The sequence below is a fragment of the Aedes aegypti genome, chromosome 3 (genome assembly GCF_002204515.2).
Source record: "Aedes aegypti strain LVP_AGWG chromosome 3, AaegL5.0 Primary Assembly, whole genome shotgun sequence".
In the NCBI taxonomy this organism is placed as follows: Eukaryota; Metazoa; Arthropoda; class Insecta; order Diptera; family Culicidae; genus Aedes; species Aedes aegypti.
In genome coordinates this window covers 326031398-326051212 of record NC_035109.1, presented here as the reverse complement: position 1 = coordinate 326051212, position 19815 = coordinate 326031398, and the positions used below count along the sequence as shown (strand labels likewise).

Below are 19815 nucleotides of genomic sequence, written 5' to 3'. Positions count from 1 at the left end.
CCATTCTTCACCATGAAACTTCATTAGCAGCTGCCTCACTAGTTTTTTTCCTTTGAACTCAATGCAAAGTAGACGTAATGTTTAGATATGGAAGTAAGTCTCTGTCTATTAATTACGTTAGTCAAATTTTGAGGTGTTTCGAATCACCCTCCCCCATTGTAAGATTTTTTTATATGAAAATAAAAATTAAATTATATGGAGCGTCTGAAATCTCAAAACCCCCTTCCCCTCATAACACCTTCCGTAATTTGTGGACGGTTCCTATTGTAGTTGTTGAAAGATTCAAAGTTTGTTGAATAAATGATGGAAAGGGTTTCAGAATATATTATACATTTGAAATGAAATCATGAAACGAGCTCACCAAATTGGCCCTTCATCATGCGATGAAAATCTATTAGTTATACCTTCAACAGAACTGAGGTAGCTTTTCGTTGTCTGTATTTTCTAAGAATAAGAATAATAAGATTATTGGTTATTAGCTTTCAATTTCGAAAGCTTTCATTTTGTGAGAATTTTACAAAAAAAAATCCAAAACTCTGACAGTAGTTGTTCACTGTATTAGATGTTCCTGTACTGGTGCATATAAACAACTTGAATCGACATCGAATGGCGTTACCCAAAATAAGACATTGGCATATCGGATTAAAGTCACTGTCAATTACCTTCAATCAATAATTTATTCAACTTTACGTCGCCATACGCTCAAGTTAGCAGAACCTATAAAATTATCATCCTAATTATCACATTTGCCGTCTGAGACAGATTCTTTTTCCACGAACCAGCGCCGATGCAGCAGCACCTTCTTACACTCCATCCACCCACACTGTAAGTCGCGTGAGCAAGCGAGAATAAAACGTTTCCCAAGAAAAACAAGTGGCGCGAATTGTGTTCCCAGATCGCACAAATCGCAACATCCGAATTATCACACTTCATAAATAGCACACTCAATCTGCCTCGCGCGTGTGCAAATTTTTATACGTATCCAACCCAACAATCTCACACTCGGTTCGAGTAGAAGATCCACGTTGCATCATCCTCGACACACTGGAACACTATACCTACCATCAGCGCAGGCCCCCCGTTAGACCGGCGGTTCGTCATCGTCGGTGCTGAAAGAATATGAAAACAAAAGCGGGACATTAATTTCGACCAGAAGGTGGGTGAATTTATGTTGACACGCGGCCAAGCGTGACAACGGTTGTAATTTTCATGGCTAGGAAGATTAAGTTTCCTCACGCCACTTACCTCATCGGTTCGAGGATCGCATCATCGGTCATCACGGACGAATTCATGTCGCGCTTTTTGGTGGCACGTGGTCTCCGCAGCCGGTTGCCACCGGGAGATGTCGAAGAACCGACCCCGGCGTCCTGAGTGGCTGCGGAGGCTATCTGAAGATCTTTGCGATGAACCTTTTTCCGGAAGGCTCTGTCCTTCAAGGTAGACCGCTTGGCACCGATGTCTTCGCTGGATGTTGCCATGGGATCGTACGCGGGATCATCCTCCGGTCGAGGCTCGTTCGAGGTGTTGAGGATCGCAATCAGCACGTCCAGGTCTCGGTGCAGGCTCTGCATCAGATTCGATTGGGGGATTTTGTCACCGGAGCTACCGGACGGTTCGGTTTCTGTCGAATCAGAAATAGAAAAGTTGCCATTTAGTATTTAGTATCTCAACCCAAAGCCGAAACGCGTGGGACGATTGGAACAAATAACTTATCATAGTAGAAGCGTCGCAGGAAACAAATGAGCGGCCAAATCATTTCAAAAAGATGTTTGCAAACATTTTAATAAATTAGTATCGTGTGTGGTCGACAGAAGCGAACATGTGCGTCGTTGTTCAGAACGAGTCATGAATCGTAGCGATTCTACTAATCCGCGTTGATAAACGATGTTTTAAGTTGTGAAAATAAATGAACGTTGCTTGTTTATTTTAGTTTGGTATTCTCCTCGTAAATTACTGACCAAGCAACAATCAGTCATTTAACGAATATTTCATGAGCACATTCGCGCGATGAATCTTATTGCGGTAAGTGGACTCACATGTGATATTTGCGATTAGCTACGAATAGAGTATCAGGTATCAGAAGGCCGACTCCAAAGGCACGTTCTCCACCAGTTGGTAGATTTGTGCCATCGCCATATTTGAGCCTATTTCATCATCTACCCGATGGGAGAGGAAAGGGAAGGAAAAGATGGGAGGAAATAGGAGTGGGGTCCCTTGAAGAGGGAAAATCGCATAAACGAAATGAGAGCATGTAGCTCCATACCACAATGGGTTCAAACAGCTGGACAGTTACATATCAGGTGATACGAGGTTCCATAATCGGAGTCACAACTATCACGCACACAAATGAGTCAGTAGGGTGGGGCTTATTTCCAAAAATCTTCCGTAGTCAGGATTTACAAAGTGGAAAATGATCATCGGTCCCAAAATAACATCCTGTGAAAAAATGAGAATTTTTGGTGAAGGTTTAGAGGTGACGCAAAGGGCGTAAGTGCAGTTTTACCATTTTAGTGAACTCCGAAAAATTTTGATATGCTTTTCAGCTTGTTTTGGTGATTTTAAGACCCTTAAGGGCAAAAAATCACCTCAAAATTGCGATATCTCCACTCCTTTAGATGATATTTGACGAAATATATATTATGCATGCGATTTTTGGCCCTTGAATAGGTTACGCTGGCTGATTAATATGAACCCGAATTAGCATATGAATAGCTGGGGAGAATTCCTATGCTAGTAGAAGGGAACAAAGAGCAAAGAAGAATGAGAGAAAGAACAAAGAACACAGAAGAATGTAAGGTGGGGAGGGTTAAACAGGTGGGAGGGTGAAACTAGTGATGTCTTGAGCGTAACTGAGGAATCTAGAAAACGATGATTATATTTATTGACTTCATTTTTTTCATTTTTTTTTCTCGGGGATGGGATTCGATCCCAGATCCTCAGCGTGAAAGGTGTGTGTTCTAACCACTACACCAGGTCCGACCCCTTGACTTCTATTTAATATTACCTAGTTCAGAAATATTTCGAGCAATTTTTCTTCAAGTAGGAGAAGAGCACCAATTTTTTAACCATCTCTAGTTTTCGACCCATGTATACGATTTTATTGGAACTTATTGCAACTTTATTGGACTTTATGGAAAAATTTCAATAACGGCTAAAATGTCCTTAATTCCATGCGAAGTTTCATCATTAATCTCCTGGTAGATATAGATAAATGCACGTCACTTTACTGCTTTAGTTCAATAATCGTTTGGTTGTTTTTTTTTTCTGAATGATGATAGCAATATATCGAAAGGGACCGTTGCAAAATTTACATCCTGGAAATTCAGCCTCACGCAGTATTTATTAAATTCATAACTAATTTATATAATTATTTACATATACATAGGACATCCTGTGAAAATTCCTTCATGTAGCTCAGTCCTAAAATATATGTTTCAGAACTGTGACGACTTAATTTTGGTTTTATTTGAGAGGTTTTCAACCTGAAGTGCTTTATCTCTTGCACCCTATAGAAGCTCGTGCACTAATTTGAATTTTGACTACCGATTTTTTTCCTTCTGCTGTTGTTTATACACATCGATTTCAAATACTGATGTAGAACGATGTATTGAACTTCGTCTGCATTTTCGTTTGTCCGGATTTTGAGCCTGTATGGATTTCGGCCCCTCTGTAATTTCTTTCAGATTATAAAAGCAATTGCTGGAGTTATATCAAACGGACATTCTAAAATACTAAATGAGTGTTAAACTTGCATATAATCACATCTCATACATCCAACCGAGATATTTTCACGGCTCCATAGTTGATTCTAATATAATATCATCAGTTACACCCTCCCCCCTGTTTAACCCACCCCACCTTACGTTCTTCTGTGTTCTTTGTTCTTTCTATCATTCTTCTTTGCTCTTTGTTCCATTCTACAAGCATAGGAATCATCCCCAGCTATTCTTATTCGGGTTCATAGTAATCAGTCATTGTAACCTATTCAAGGGCCAAAAATCACATGCATAATATATATTTCATCAAATATCATCTAAAGGAGTGGAGATATCGCAATTTTGAGATGATTTTTTGCCCTTAAGGGTCCTAAAATCACCAAAACAAGCTAAAAAGCATACCAAAATTTTTCAGAGTTCACTAAAATGGGAAAACTGCACATACGCCCTTTGCGCCACCTCTAAACCTTCACCAAAAATTCTCATTTTTTCACAGGATGTTATTTTGGGACCGATGATCATTTTCCACTTTGTAAATCCTGACTACGAAAGATTTTTGGAAATAAGCCCCACCCTAATGAGTCAGCACGCTGAATATTTGGCTTGTGATAGTTGAGTCGGTAGTGGCCTGTCAACGCTCTGACCAAGAGACTGCAATTCTGCTTTGACAGATTTGTTAAATACTTCGCCACCCTTGGAGATGGCTCAGTAATGTACAATTTTGTTTGACGACACGACTCCAAACTATTCCAATATTGCTTGTGCTGAGTTGCCGCCCAAGAAGCTATCTGACGCTTCACCCAGCACTTCGAAATTGGAATAGCCGGCTCAGAGCCAATGAAGTCATGCAATGCTCCATTGCGAGCTAGCTCATCAGCCAATTCATTTCCAGCGATGGAAGAATGGTCAGGTACCCATACAAGGCTTACAGAGTTGACTGAATTCAGTTCCTCAATTTGAGTTCGACATGCGATAACAATCTTCGATCTTGAGTTGGTCGAAGCAAGAGCTTTTATAGCAGCCTGACTATCCGCACAGAAGTGTATGACTTTATCCATTACGCGCTGTTGAAGTGCTGATTGTATTCCAAACATAAGAGCAAATATTTCCGCATGGCAGTTTTTACCAAGTGAGTAAAACTGATTCAGCCTTAGCTCACGAGAATATGCACCTGTACCAGCTCTACCTTCAAGAAAGGAGTCATCAAGCACATCCTTTAGAGACCCAATTTTGATTGGATTGTTCTCACTTCGCCTTTTTGCCACCACACAAGACATCCATATGCCAATATTGGTCGTACAACTGTTGTGTAAATCCATTTGATATACTTGGGTTTGGGGCCCCAATCAATGTGAGGTGTCCAAGAAAGTTAGGAATCTAGAACGACTCCGACATACTTTACCTGATCAGTTACATTAATCTCAGTGCCAAAAAGACGTAAAGGTCGAATTCCATCGCGGTTTCGTCTTTCCGTAAAAAGAACAATAGATGTATTATTCGGGTTAACCGAAAGGCCATATTGGCGACACCAACTCTCGACTACCGGAAGAACACTTTGCATCAGGTCGAACAGGGTGCTTATGCACATACCAACTGTAGTATATTGAAGTTAATATTATCGACCTTGGGAAAGAGGTCGTACCTCTAAGGATGTACCTTGTGGTGTTTCTCATTCTCACCTGAACATGCACACCTTTAAATGGTATAAACCTTGACTGTGCGTCAGACTGACAGTTGGGATAATAACAAAGGGGAATTAGGTTGCTGGCAACGGAGACGGACGGACGGACACAATCTTACAGCTGGCGACGAGGAGAAAAAAAACGAGGTAAATATACAGTCGGCCGAAATTTTACTGGTTGTGTTGGATTCACCAGATGGAATTGAAGGATTGGTGGAATTTTTGCAAATCTGATATTATTCAGTGCTAGAGGGCAGAGAAATTCTTCTGGAGTTACGCGAGAATTAAGAAGAGTTCTTCGGGATTGAACTTTGCGAGAATCGGAGTGATTCTCATGGCGTCGGCGGAAATCAACAGGATTTCCCCAGAAAGAAAAGCGAGAATTGATAGAAGTCTCCTGGCGGCAAAGTTCGAGAGAAGCAGATTGCTTATCATGGCGATGGCGGAAACGGTCAGGTTTCCCCTGTGTAAATTGCGAGAATTGATAGAATTCTCCGGAGTAAATGTTTAGCATATGGAAATGCCATTTCTTGACCGGAATCAGCAGGATTTCAAGTTGTGAGAAATGATCCGTGTGCAATTTGCTGTCTGTGGAAGGGATTTCAAAACAACGATGAAATGAAGCAGAAAAGAACACAGTTATTCTAAATAGAGACAATGCAAAGAACGGTTTAGAGCTGGGTCGTATAATGAGAAGTACAATGCACAATAGTGGTGGTATTGTCTGAGTTTGAATGAGTTTGAACTAGCGGTATTGGAGATGTAGTGGTGAACGTGATTACTTCTCAATCCGGTCGATCGGGTATCCATTCCCGTCAACGCGAACTTGTCTTTTTTCGAGAAGGAAGTAAAGCCGTAGGTTGTGGCCCATATACTTGATGGATTCGATATGTGGAGTCCAAGGTTTGTGGGGTAGGCTCCCTGGCGGTCCGTGTTAAGGCTACCAGAAATAAGCAGACGTAAATCTTCAGCTGATTTCAAAGGGTGTCGGTTGGCTAGAAAAAAAAAAAAAAAGAAGTTGCAAGCGCGGAGTAGTGGAACTGATTAATTAATACTGGGCTCATTGTTAGTTTATAGCAAATACACGTCGAGCTGAAATGACGGAAAGGAATGAGTATGTGGACAGATTGCTTATTCAAAGGTTGTCTTTGAACGACTAGTTCTGATGATTGGATTGTTTAGTTGATCCAAACAAGTCCGAATTCAAAAACACACAGGCTTCAAAATTATCTAGTTTTTTTCGTTTGTTACGTGTCCTTCCTATTTTCTGATCGTGTTGTGATAGAAGAGAGGGCAAGTAGCGATTGTTGACTGAGTAGTTTCTGGAGCGTCGGCGATGTGAAGCGTACTCAATATACTTCCTACTCCCAATTAGTATGGCTCTCCTGATAAACTAATGACGGACGCTTCGATGATGATAGGAAAACACTACGATCCAACGTATTTCGATAATCCAAGCGATGAGAAGAAGAGAGGTTCCTTGATACTAAATTATTATAGTTAGCTAAAAGTATGTGTTTTAATAATTTTAAAATGATATGGAATAGTTGATTTGGGCAGGAATTTCGGTCAACCTTCACTACATCCATAGGCAGATTTTGAAGGTATAATAGTTCTTTTGGTCTTCATGGATGGAAGAGCCTGTGTAGTCAGTTTAGATATGCTGATCGGTGTAATACGGTAGTTGTATCTTTGTGCTACTGTTGACGTTAGAAATTGGTAGTACCCAACAATGACGGTAATTCAACAGCCCACATTGCTGTAACGGTAAACGCGTAGTTATTCATGCGGGTTCGAAACTCGCCAATCGAAGGTCTTTTAGAGTTGTCCCTAAAGAGAGAATTCCAAAAGTTGGGTTTATCTCTGGGTATAAGAGTACTTTCATGCATGCCAAGAAAAAAAATGGTTAAATGGCTGTGAAACCTCTCAGTTAATAACTGAGGACAATAAAACTAAGTATATAAACAGGCGCTGGCTTAGTTGGATTGTTGAACCCGGAAAAGGGGGTAAACCGTCAGGTGAAGCAAATAAACTTTCGCTAAAAGGCGTGAAGAAATAGATGAAATTAGTTAACTATAAAGAAAATAGGAAGTATGGTCCGGTCAACCAGTCAGTAATCTTCGATAAGGATCGATACCGATTCGGTTTGAATCGTTGGCTGGACAAAGATTTATTGAGAATCTTGGTGGGGGTGCTTGATGATAAAGCTGAATAATTGTATTATATTTTTTGGTCTTCTCGTGAGATAACTTCTGACTGCAGAAAATCAGGAGATTTCTATCACATGAGTAAAATGGGCTCCACGTGAAAGAGTCGAAGCAGGTTTAGGATTTTAGTTCTTATGCATAACGTCTCATGTTTGAAATTGACGGAACATGTCCATGGATTGTCATATATGCTACGAAAATTCCGATAAGATTAATTTTAAAAACAATACTGAGAATAGCGTTGAACACTCGTTTCTGAATTTTAGATTCAAGCCAACCGGAATATATATAATATCGCTCTCTAAGAAGCCTAGAAAATGGAACATGGATAGAATGACTGAATTAATGGATTTTTGATACTTGAAGAACAACTAGGAACAAGGTGCAGGATTTGAAGCAGTGTTGGGATGTGCAAGATAGCCAGAAGTCATCTGCTTTAATGGGAGATCATTGTCTGTTTTTGGAACATTTATTCCAAGTTTTGAATTGGATAATAATACTGAAATACATAGTAGACGTGTTCCAGCATGAGGAGTGGGGTCTATACCAGTGAATGCATGGTTGGTACGTTGTCTTGTTTAGCTGTCCATAACTCTGAGCGACTCACCTTCGCATTGGATTTGATTGGTGGAACGAAATAGTGTTGCAAACAAAAAAACTGGCTAATTAGCGTGAAATAAGACTGAACATGCGTTGATGAAATTTATTTCAAGATGAATACATGCAGAATTTACATTAGTTTATAGAGTAGTTACCAACAAGTAACAGCTTGAAGTATTTATTTAGTTCGAATGTTTCAGTAACCTTTGTGTATACAAAATGGTGAACTACAGATGGAGGATTGCAGACGTGCTCCTGCAAAACAGGCAATTTAAATACGGGCCTTCCTTAGCCGAGTGGTTAGAGTCCGCGGCTACTAAACAAAGCCATGCTGAAGGTGGCTGGGTTCGATTCCCGGTTGGTCCAGGATCTTTTCGTAATAGAAATTTCTTTGGCTTCCCTGTGCATAGAGTATCATCGTACTTGCCGCACGATATACGAATGCAAAAATGGCAACTTAGGCGAAGAAAGCTCTCAGTTAATAACTGCGGAAGTGCTCTTAGAACACTACGCTGAGTAGCCGGCTCTGTCCCAGTGGGGACGTTAATACCAAGAAGAAGAAGAAAAAGAAACACGTCGCTGGAGCACTAAACTACAAAATGATCGCTAGTCTAGCGACGTGACGGTTGAGCGACATTAGAGCGATGACTTCGATGCACAATGAAACACAAAGTTATATATGGCATTTAAACGTCACTAAGTGCTTAAAGTATTTGTAAATGATGGCTTGATAGCTTGATGAGCAAGATTCAATATGCTGAAGTATAATCAAATGCAGTAGAAGATACAAAATGTTGTTGAACTCCTAAGCTTAATAATGAACAGTGTTCAATCTTTTTTAGCATTCGTCACGAAGAATGGATTTATTGAAGCGTGTCAAGACTTAAAGATGTTACACAGATTTTTGTAGCAGTAGACTTTAAAAACATTTTTAAAGTTACATATTTATGTGAAGATGCGTGTTGTTAAAATGACATATGAAAATCTTGAGTAAGTTAGTTCAAGTAATATTGTTAGATTGTTTTGATATTCACAAGTCAATATTACACCATGGCCTATAATCTTCTAAGTGGTTCGGCATCTATTGACAGTCAGTTCACTAGAAAAGCGATGAATCATATATTTTGTATAGTTTTGTACTAAGAAGTATGCGCTTGGAATATTGTGTGAAGTTTATGGATCCTAAATATTATGTTTTTGAAAAACAAACAAGGAAGAGTATTAGAGTAGACTACAGACTTAGAGAGCTAGTACTACAAGGTTATGTCGTTATTATTAGATAAATGCATATAGTGAATAATCAAATGAACTTGTTCATAATGCATAGTTTATAGTTCAAACAATGGTAGAGACTGTAACAATTCACAGTTAGGGGTAATCGGTGCTTCATTACCTATAATATGGATAGAGCGTCGATAAACCGATATAAATGTTCAGATAATGATAGTCTTTTGAAATTTAGGAGGCTTCAATCATTTCAACAAAATCAAAGGAGGTAACAGTGACTAAACTTTGTTTGTGGATTTGTAATAACTCAGAGACTGCTATAAAACAAGAAAATATTTGAATGCCAGATTCAAAATAAGTGAGGTACATACATTTCTATCTAAGTCCTTGTTCAGTAAGCTTGTTTGCATTTTTATTGAAAAGGGGAGATTGTAGTATATTGAAGTTAATATTATCGACCTTGGGAAAGAGGTCGTACCTCTAAGGATGTACCTTGTGGTGTTTCTCATTCTCACCTGAACATGCACACCTTTAAATGGTATAAACCTTGACTGTGCGTCAGACTGACAGTTGGGATAATAACAAAGGGGAATTAGGTTGCTGGCAACGGAGACGGACGGACGGACACAATCTTACACCAACTATCAAAGCTAGATAGTCGTCTGCAAATCCATAAGTTGGAAAACCGCAATTATTGAGTTGCCTAGCCTGCAGATGCAATGCCATCGACGGTGACGTAGAATATAAAGCACATGAGCACAGAATAGATAGAAATAGAGAGAGAAATCGCACACATGTTAGGGAGATAGAGAGAACGAACACACACATAAACGTTGAAATAAAATGCTAGCATTGAGGAAAATTTAGTATTGCTGTGTGCGTTTGAAATGCAAGTATCAAATGCGGGAACAGCAAATGCGGTAAGATTTTTAACAAGGAAGGCGAAGTCAAAATTGGATTTTATTTGCTAGGTTGGCGGTGATATGGATCATGGTTGCTAAGTATCTTTTGGTTACTTTGTGTTACCGCATTTGGAGCTCAGTTAGAGTGGATTTGCACGTCAAACGCAAACAGCAATATATTTGTAAGAAAGCACAGATAGCGCCACCGTAGCCTTGTGTGTTTGACAGTACAGCAATGCTGTCACAATGGTAAATCCCATATACAGGGGCGTCTTTGTTTTGATGCGGTGAGCACTGACAAAATCTACATTCAATGATCCATTCCAAATGTTTAATTGTTTCCATGTGTAAACCGTCACTTCGCGTTTCCTTATCGTCCCCGTCATCCTTAACACGCAGCGAACTGGACTATCGAATTTCATACATTTTGCCTTATGAAAGGTGGAATGATTACTGCAATACGAACGCTTTATGTATCGTTTTAGCATCACTCCACATCAAGGCGTCGATAGGCGCGTGGTGTACGCTCGGGCCTATCGATCGCAAGGTTCTTGGTACGATTCCAGGTTGCTGCGAAAACGTTTTTTATTTTCAAATTCTGGTTTCATAAGGCAAATTTATGAATTTCAATCCGATTTCTTGTGGCGAATTTTCATAAGGGGTTCCTATGTTTATCGATAATCCATTTGCCTGAGTGAAGGAGTGTGATCGTTGGGTACTCAGTCCGCTTCCTATTTGTTGATGCGTAGCGCGTCGAACGACTAGTCTGCCCGTAATGAGAAGGAGCGAGCGGCAGCATATGAGAATGAGTCAAGGTGTGGAAGAAGAAGCAATGGCTATGTATTGGTAAACAGAAAAAAATGTAAACAAAAATAACTACGTCACTAATTTACACGGCTTCTTATGGGAGCTCACTCGCATGTAGTTGTGAGACATTTTGCACCATACACGGATGTCACGCACACTAAATTTCATTTCCACACCTCGGTATATATTCTCATTGAGAATGAGTGATTCTCTTACCGAAGTCTCAGAGTGCCTTCTTGATTGTGTGGTTGCGTAGCTATAATAGGGTGAACCCCGTTCGGTTGTTTGGTTCGTAAGTCAGCTGAAGCGATCTGTAAAATTCCTTTCGGGAAAATTCAATGCACTCGCCCTCAGGAGAGTCTCAACCGGGCGAATCAAAATTGGGCATGTGGTCTCCCTTGTGGAGTGGCGCTTAAGCTACGTGCTTTAAGACAGATCGCCTGGGCTGGCTACAATTTCCCATATAATTATTCATACTTATAATGCAAATGATTGACTTGAAGACAACAAGCTAGAGTCAAGTAAAAAATTCATGTTATGATAGGTGACATTATCTTCAACAAAAATATTCTGGTAGTGTGACGTCAAAAATAGCGTTACTTTCCCACTCCGTGTCTGCTCATCAATTTAATGTAGTGAAAACCTAGATACGGCGGACAGGCTCAATATACTTGTCAAACGGGAACCTGATTGCCTGAGCCAAATATTTGCAATAAATTGATGTTATGTTTCTTACAGATGAATTCATGAGGAGTATTGTAATCTATCAAATCAAAACTAAAAATTACATAGTTTAATTTATATATTTTTTCATTTCATTACAAATACAGTTTAACAATCGATTTTTCTTACATTTATGATCTTTGTATTGCTTTGTCAGTGTAATTTATATTTATTACATTGGTCATCGTACAACCATATTTCAACATTCATGCTCTCCAGAGACAGACAGGAGAGCGAAATTTTGAGACCAGTGAACTTTGAATGACGCTTGAGGAACTAATACAACAAACACAATTCGTCTCAAGAAACAAATTTCAAGATTTACTTGAAAATAAAAGGGGGTCGAAGTTCGAAGTTTCCAGGTAAAAACGGTTCCTTTGTCTTTTCTGGCAACAATTTTCGATGATTTTCATATAATTTTGATCAGCCACATATGTAAACATTACCGAAAGCAGCTTAAAAATATTTTTTTTTTTTTTTACTTATCTCGTTTATTTGGCAGGCTCGGGCGCCGTATGGCATAACAGAGCCGAAATCTTTTCTTTTTGTTTACATTATATACATTTTGAAATTTGTATTTATTTTAAAAACTATGTTAGTTTGGGAAAGTTTTAAGGTTAGGGAATACATTTGTACATCAGGAAAGGAAAGGATTTTTCGGGATATCTTAAGCTACTTAGACTACTATGCTGATGAAGCTTGAAGGGACAGGATGTCCAGATCTGTAACGAGTCTAAACAAAAACGGTTTATGGGAGACACGACGAGAAGAGGACAATTTGAAGGGGAAAAAGAAAGACAGGGAACGAACGACAATCAAACTCGGACATTGATACGCTTCAAAAACAGATAGATAAAATTCATATATTCTAAATCAAGGCCCGCCAACACTTCCCTGACAGGCTTCTGCTGTTTTCCTCGGATTCGGAGAGTTTCAGTCAGTTCAGATCTGATGCCACGATGTTCACTGCATCCCCACACAACATGCTCGATATCCTGGTAAGCCACGCCGCAAACACAGAGATTGCTTTCTGAGAGCCCAATACGGTGGGTATGCGCGCTTAACGAATAGTGATTGGACATAAGCCGACACATGACACGAATGAAATCACGGCTCATGCCCAACCCCTTAAACCATGGTTTTTTCGACACCTGTGGAAATATGGAATGCAGCCATCTACCCATTTCTCCGTCTCTCCATTTCTGTTGCCAGCTGATCAAGGTCTCCCGACGGGCCAATGCAAAAAATTCATCGAAGGCGATTTGACGCTCGTAAACATCGCCTTCTTTAGCGCCTACCTTAGCCAGAGAGTCCGCTTTCTCATTGCCCGGAATGGAGCAATGGGAAGGGACCCAAGCTAGGGTAATAGTGTAAGAGCGATTTGACAAAGCACTCAATGCTTGGCGTATTTTATTCGGGAAGTACGCTGAGTGCTTCACCGGCTTCATTGACCGCAGAGCCTCCAGAGAGCTTAGACTGTCGGAAAAAATGAAGAAGTGCTCGGGTGGGAGAGAACTGATATACTCTAAGGCGTAATGTATAGCTGCTAGCTCAGCAACATATACAGAACATGGCTTTTGAAGCATGAAGGAGGCGCTATGAAAAACGTTGTAAACACCGAAACCAGTGATATCATCCATTTTTGACCCATCAGTGAAGAACTGCCGGTTCTCGCTGACATGCCCGAATTTACTTGCAAACATGGGAGGGATAAACTTTGAACGAAAGTGATCTGGTATACCATGGATATCTTGCTTCATGGACAAATCAAATACTACAGAGGAACAGTCGAAGTCTAGGAAGTTATCACGATTGGTGTTAACCGAAGATGGGCTAACCTCCAGCGTCATGTACCAGTAGTACACACTCATGAAACGAGTTTGCGGGTTATGTTCAAGCAGCTTTTCGTAGTTGTCAATAACCAATGGATTGAGAACCTCACAACGGATGAGGAACCTGAGTGTTAACTCCGCGAAACGATCTGTCAGAGGCTGTACTCCTGCAAGTACCTCTAAACTCATTGTGTGAGTCGAGTTCATGCAACCTAGCGCGATGCGAAGACAACGGTACTGAATCCGCTGTATCTTCAGCATATGTGTTTTCGCCGCGGATTGAAAACAAAAGCTACCGTACTCCAAGACCGACAAGATGGTTGTTTGGTACAGCTTGATCAGATCTTCCGGATGGGCTCCCCACCATGTTCCGGTTATAGTTCGCATGAAGTTGATTCGTTTTTGGCATTTCTGTGTCAGATACGCAATGTGTTTTCCCCAGGTGCATTTGGCGTCGAACCAGACCCCAAGATATTTAGAAGATAAGCTATGAGTGATTGTTTTACCCATGAGTGTAAGCGGAAACTTGGCAGGTTTGTGTTTCTTTGAAAAGACAACCATCTCAGTTTTCTCCGCAGAGAATTCGATACCCAGCTTTAAGGCCCAAGTAGACAAATTGTCCAGAGTATCTTGTAAGGGTCCTTGTAGTTCGGCTGCTGTTGGTCCTGTGACAGAAACAACACAGTCGTCTGCAAGCTGTCTTAACGAGCAATTTTCCATGAGACAGTCATCAATGTCTCTCACATAAAAATTATAAAGAAGGGGACTCAGACATGAGCCCTGTGGTAGACCCATGTAGCTAATTCGTGAAACTGACAAGTTGCCATGAGTAAAACTCATATGCTTCTCGGACAACAAATTGTACAAAAAATTGTTCAAAATTGATGAAAGGCCACTTGCGTGGAGTTTGTCTGAAAGAACATCAACACAAACTGAGTCAAAAGCACCCTTAATATCCAAAAACACTGAACCCATCTGTTCCTTTTGGGCAAAGGCAAGTTGAATTTCTGAAGAAAGCAGCGCAAGACAGTCGTTCGTTCCTTTGGCTCTGCGAAAACCAAACTGCGTATCTGACAGCATGCCATTCGATTCAACCCATTGATCCAGTCGAAAGAGAATCATCTTCTCTAACAACTTGCGAATACACGACAACATCGCAATTGGCCGGTACGAATTATAGTTCGACGCGGGTTTCCCGGGTTTTTGGATGGCTATTACTCTCACCTGCCTCCAGTCATCCGGAACAATGTTACACTCCAGAAAGTGATTAAACAAGTTCAATAGGCGCCTCTTTGCGACGTCAGGTAGGCTCTTAAGCAAATTGAACTTGATTCGATCCATTCCTGGAGCGGAATTGTTACATGAAAGGAGAGCAAGTGAAAATTCAACCATCGAAAAAGGTCTATCCATGGCGTCCCTATCCACCGGAATATCTCGTCGCACGCGATCAACAGGAACGGAATCCGGACAAACTTTCTTAGCGAAATCGATAATCCACCGAGGAGAGCTCTCTCGATCTTCATTAACCGACGATATATTACGCATTCTTCTTCCGACGGTCCAAAGCGTTCTTAACGAGGTCTCACGCGATAATCCTTCCACAAAATGACGCCAATAACCGCTTTTCTTCGCTTTAACCAAGCTTTTAAACTTGCGTTCAAGGGAAGAATAGCGCTCATAGTTGTCAATTGAACCACGTTTCCGAAAGTCTTTAAACGCGGCGGATTTCTCGCGATAGAGTGCCTTACACTCTTCATCCCACCACGGATTGGGAGGCTTCTTGCGAACCGACGGACCAGGCACAGGACGGCGTTGGGCTTGAAGAGCGCTGTTGAGAATCAACTCGGATAAAAAGCGATACTCTTCCAACGGAGGAAGTACTTCTACCGCTTGCTCTCCATCAATGATCGTTTCCGCGTACTTTCCCCAGTCAATGTGTTTCGTGAGGTCGTAGGCGAGATCGATGGATGGAGACTGTTGTGTTCCATTGGAAATTGAAACTACGATCGGCAAGTGATCGCTACCATGGGGATCCTGGATTACCCTCCATGAACAATCCAGCGATAACGAGCTTGAACATATTGAGAGGTCTAAACGGCTATCCCTAGGACTTCCATCTTGAGCTGGAGGTGCCACTCGTGTAACTTCCCCAGTGTTGAGAATTGTCATATTGAAGTCGTCGCAGAGGTCATAAATCAACGTTGATCGGTGGTCGTCATACAGTTCTCCCCAGCCTGTTCCGTGGGAGTTGAAATCCCCAATGAACAACCGTGGTTCAGGCATAACTGAGCAGATGTGAGAGAGATCTCTGCGAGATATCGCCGATCTCGGAGGAAGATATATGGAGGCGACACTAAGGCTTTTGCCTCGGATAGTCACCTGACATGCAACGACTTCAATGCCTGACATCGGCGGCAGATCGACTCTGTAGAACGAGTGATGCTTTTTGATCCCCAAAAGTACTCCTCCATATGAGTCGGATCGATCCAGGCGAATAATATTAAAATCATGGAAAGGAAGGGTCACATCAGGTGTTAGCCATGTTTCTGATAACGCAAAAACATCGCACTGTAAATTACTAACTAAAAATTTAAAACTATCTAATTTAGGCATAATACTACGACAGTTCCAGTGCAGAACAGAAATCATATCTTCGACCTCTGTGGATAATTTATCCATCAAAAGATATGATCGTTGCAAGGAGGGGCATTCTAGAAGCCAGTTGCTTCAAAAGAGGAGTCACACATGGAAGCAATCCTTTGACAATGTTCTTCACTGGGTCAGAAGCATTGAAGAAATTAAGGATGATATCCACAATGCCAGAAAGCGTAAACATTGGAACGCCCTGAGGTTGCCCTAGGGGCTCCGAATGCGAACTTTCTTTTGGCTGAGCAGTCTGAAATTTTGGGTTATTTGGGATTTTAGATCTTCCCGGTAGTGGCGGAAAGTCTCTTTCCTCTTGGAGTTTGAATCCAGGAGGTGAAAGCTTTGAGACTTTCGCGACAGGCTTAGTATTTTTCATGGCTGGTGGGTCATCACTGCTAGGCAGATTCCGAGGCTTTTTGGTGGGTCTCTGGAGTCTCACACGCTTCCTCGATGAACCCTTGAAAACGAAGGAAATTCCTTCACCAACCTCAGAGTCGGAGCCCTGATCATCAAGAGACAGAGAAGAGTAGATATTTTGTGATTCAGCAGACGGAGCAGCCTTTTTCAACATCTCGGCAAAACTACGCCGAGAGCGCTGCTCTAATGATCGTCGCTGATGTTGCTGCCGGCGTACGTACGTCGGGCAGTTTTCGAGGGCATGTGGTGGACTTTCGTTGCAATAAACGCATTTTGGCGGTATACTACATGCACCATCCACATGTCTCTCCCCGCAAGAAGCACAGCGAGGTTTATTGCAGCAATACTGGGCAGTATGGCCCAGCTGCTTGCAATTTGTGCAATTCATTACCTTCGGTACGTACAGCCGCACAGGTAAACGAAGTTTGCCGATTACAAGAAAATTCGGCAAAGCAGATCCGGAAAAGGTCACACAGAAGGATTCAGAATGTGAATAGATCTTCTTTTCTCCCACCAGGGATACGGAATGCAATTGCTTGCAATCCAGTATGGGGACAGATGGGAGAGAAGGGTTTTTGAAGCGACCACAACCCTGCATCAATTCTTCGCAGGTCATACTGCCTTCGGTGACCACTCCCGCAATCTCAACCCGATGGCTTGGTAGATAAGTTTGGTACTCACGAGTAAAGAGCTCACAGGCCACAATCTCATTGGCCTGTTTACGGTCACTGACGGTGACGCGCAGCTTACCAGAACCCACTGTGTCAATTGCGACAACGGAAGAGAATCGCTTAGTCAGATCCTTACTGATCTGAATAGTATTCAACCGTTTGCCTTTGGATCGAAAGAAAACAACAAAAGGCCCACCAGAGTCGGGCGGGTAGGCCTTAAGGCGGGGGGACGTAGGAGATGATAGAATATTGGTGTCCATTTGAGACACATCAGATTGAGGGGACACACATGGATTGGGCATAGAGGTGTTTGTGTTTTGTTGGTTCAACACATTCGAAGACTCAGTGAGGGGATACGACGTTCCCCCGCCATCATCATCTACACCCATTGCGGTAGCTTAACACCGCAAAGGGCGCACGAATAACTCAAACTAACACTATTCACAGAAATGGAAATTGAATCAAACTGAAAAAAAACACACACACACATACAAAGGGGAAAGGGAAGAGGGAAAACTTTCACACGCAGTAAAAACTAATCAAAAAAGACGTGAAGAGGAGAAGAACAACGAGAGGTACTTATCTTTTACTCTATCCACGCTGGCGTCGTCGATGCTGTAACCGATGGGCGTCTACGCTTGGGGAGAGGTAGCAAATGGCGGACGACCGTTCGCTGGCGCGTCTCCGCTGTCGCACACTACAGAGGATGATCACTGCGTTGCACTCAGGTAGCACACGGGACGAGGTACGGGCTGCCATCGACGGTACACGTGATCCGAAAAGAACAGGCCGCTCGCTGGTACTTGTGGATGTGTGGTCTCTCGCTCTCTCTGCTCTTACGCTATACACACACTATAGCCGATGATCACACTGCACTGCACACAGGTAGCACACGGGACGGGGTGCGGGCTGCTTTCGATGATGCACGTGATCGGAAAAATCCACGCGTTGGCGAAAACGTTCAACAGTTTTGCGCAAAACTCAATTTAACGGCAACACAATGGCTTCGCCGAAAGTGTTCCGCTTCCAAGCCGAACTAAGGCTCTTCACTCCAATAAACACACTTGGCACTAAGCCTCGAACAACCAAATATTCGGGAAAAACGGGTGTGAACCCGGACACACGAGAACTATCGACTGTCTCGCACGGTAGCTCAACAAGGAATGATTAAAAATATTTGAAATTCTAATTTTAAAAGTAAAATTTGATTTCAAAGTCAATTTAACAGTGAAGCTCAAATTTAACATAGCATAGTTTTCAGCATTTAGCATGGTGTGCCTTTTTTGATGGAAATATTTTCATCCACAATTCCAATAACTATTAGAACAGCAACAATCCACAAAACAGCATATTACTGGAAGAATGTCCCTTTCTTCTAATCATTAAATTGACCGTATTAGGTAGTATAAAGAATAGCCTATGATTCAAAGAAGGGGAAATTTATGATGGAAGTGTTAAGAGCAATAATGACATTAATTACTGAATTATTATGTCTCGAAAGAACAGTTTAACCATAAAAGAAGAAAAATTTGCTGTTTAAAACATTAGCAGCGAAAACTCTAATAATTCTGTCGTCGGTATAATAATAAAGATCAGCTTTCAATTTAAAGAAGGGATAATCTCTGATAAAAAAATTGCCAATAATATGTGTACAACCAAACTCAAAATATGAGTAGCAGTTACGGCGTCATTCTTATTCTTGGCATTACGCCCCAACCAAAGTTCTTAGCTGAGTGTTCTAGGAGCACTTTCCCTAAAAGCTAATAAAGACAATTTACAGCATTTCCATGTTAATCATTTAATCAAGTTTTGTCTTAGAAATTGACCTCAAAAGATTCACAACTATGAGACGACTGCAAGGTAAAAAGACACACTTTTTATTTTTGAAGCCTTCCACAATTACCAAAAAAGTCGCTCATTTTACATACAAACTATTTCATTTTTCTTTTTGGAAATTATGCCTATCGTCCATTATGTCTAATGTCCATTATGTCTAATGTCCATTATGTCAAACATCCATTATGCCGATCGTCAATTATGCCTATCGTCCTACACCCCCTTGCGAGCAGTTATCAATGGAGCGGTTCACTCCAGTTTGATGATGTCTCGGGCTAAGGTGGCGCCAATAAAACTGAATGGTGCGCCAATGGAACTGAATGGCGCGGTCCTGGGAGCGTGAATAAGCCAAACTGTTATCGACATGCTTTCGTTCTTGATTTGTCGTACTGTCTTCTGGACGTATTCCCGCACCGTGTATAGTTGGCTACACTCCGATTAGCACCCAAGTCGATCGGAGCCAACACCCAAGTACAAATAATGTTGCCTTCCGTGTCGCCAAGATCCAAGAGCTGACAAAACTAACGGATTGGCGTTGTATACAAACAAA

General features: G+C 41.4%; 1 protein-coding gene across 1 annotated transcript in view; it reads right to left on the bottom strand.

Annotated features, from left to right (window-relative positions):
* Positions 1-658: 658 nt before the first annotated feature.
* Positions 659-19815, bottom strand: part of LOC5571032 — a 42681-nt gene continuing 23524 nt past the window's right edge. The window contains exons 3-4 of the mRNA XM_001659419.2: positions 1246-1621; positions 659-1109 (exon numbers count right to left, since the gene is read on the bottom strand). Coding sequence (XP_001659469.1) covers positions 1082-1109; positions 1246-1621 — 404 coding nt within the window. The 3' untranslated portion in view covers positions 659-1081. The remainder of the gene's footprint in view (positions 1110-1245; positions 1622-19815) is intronic.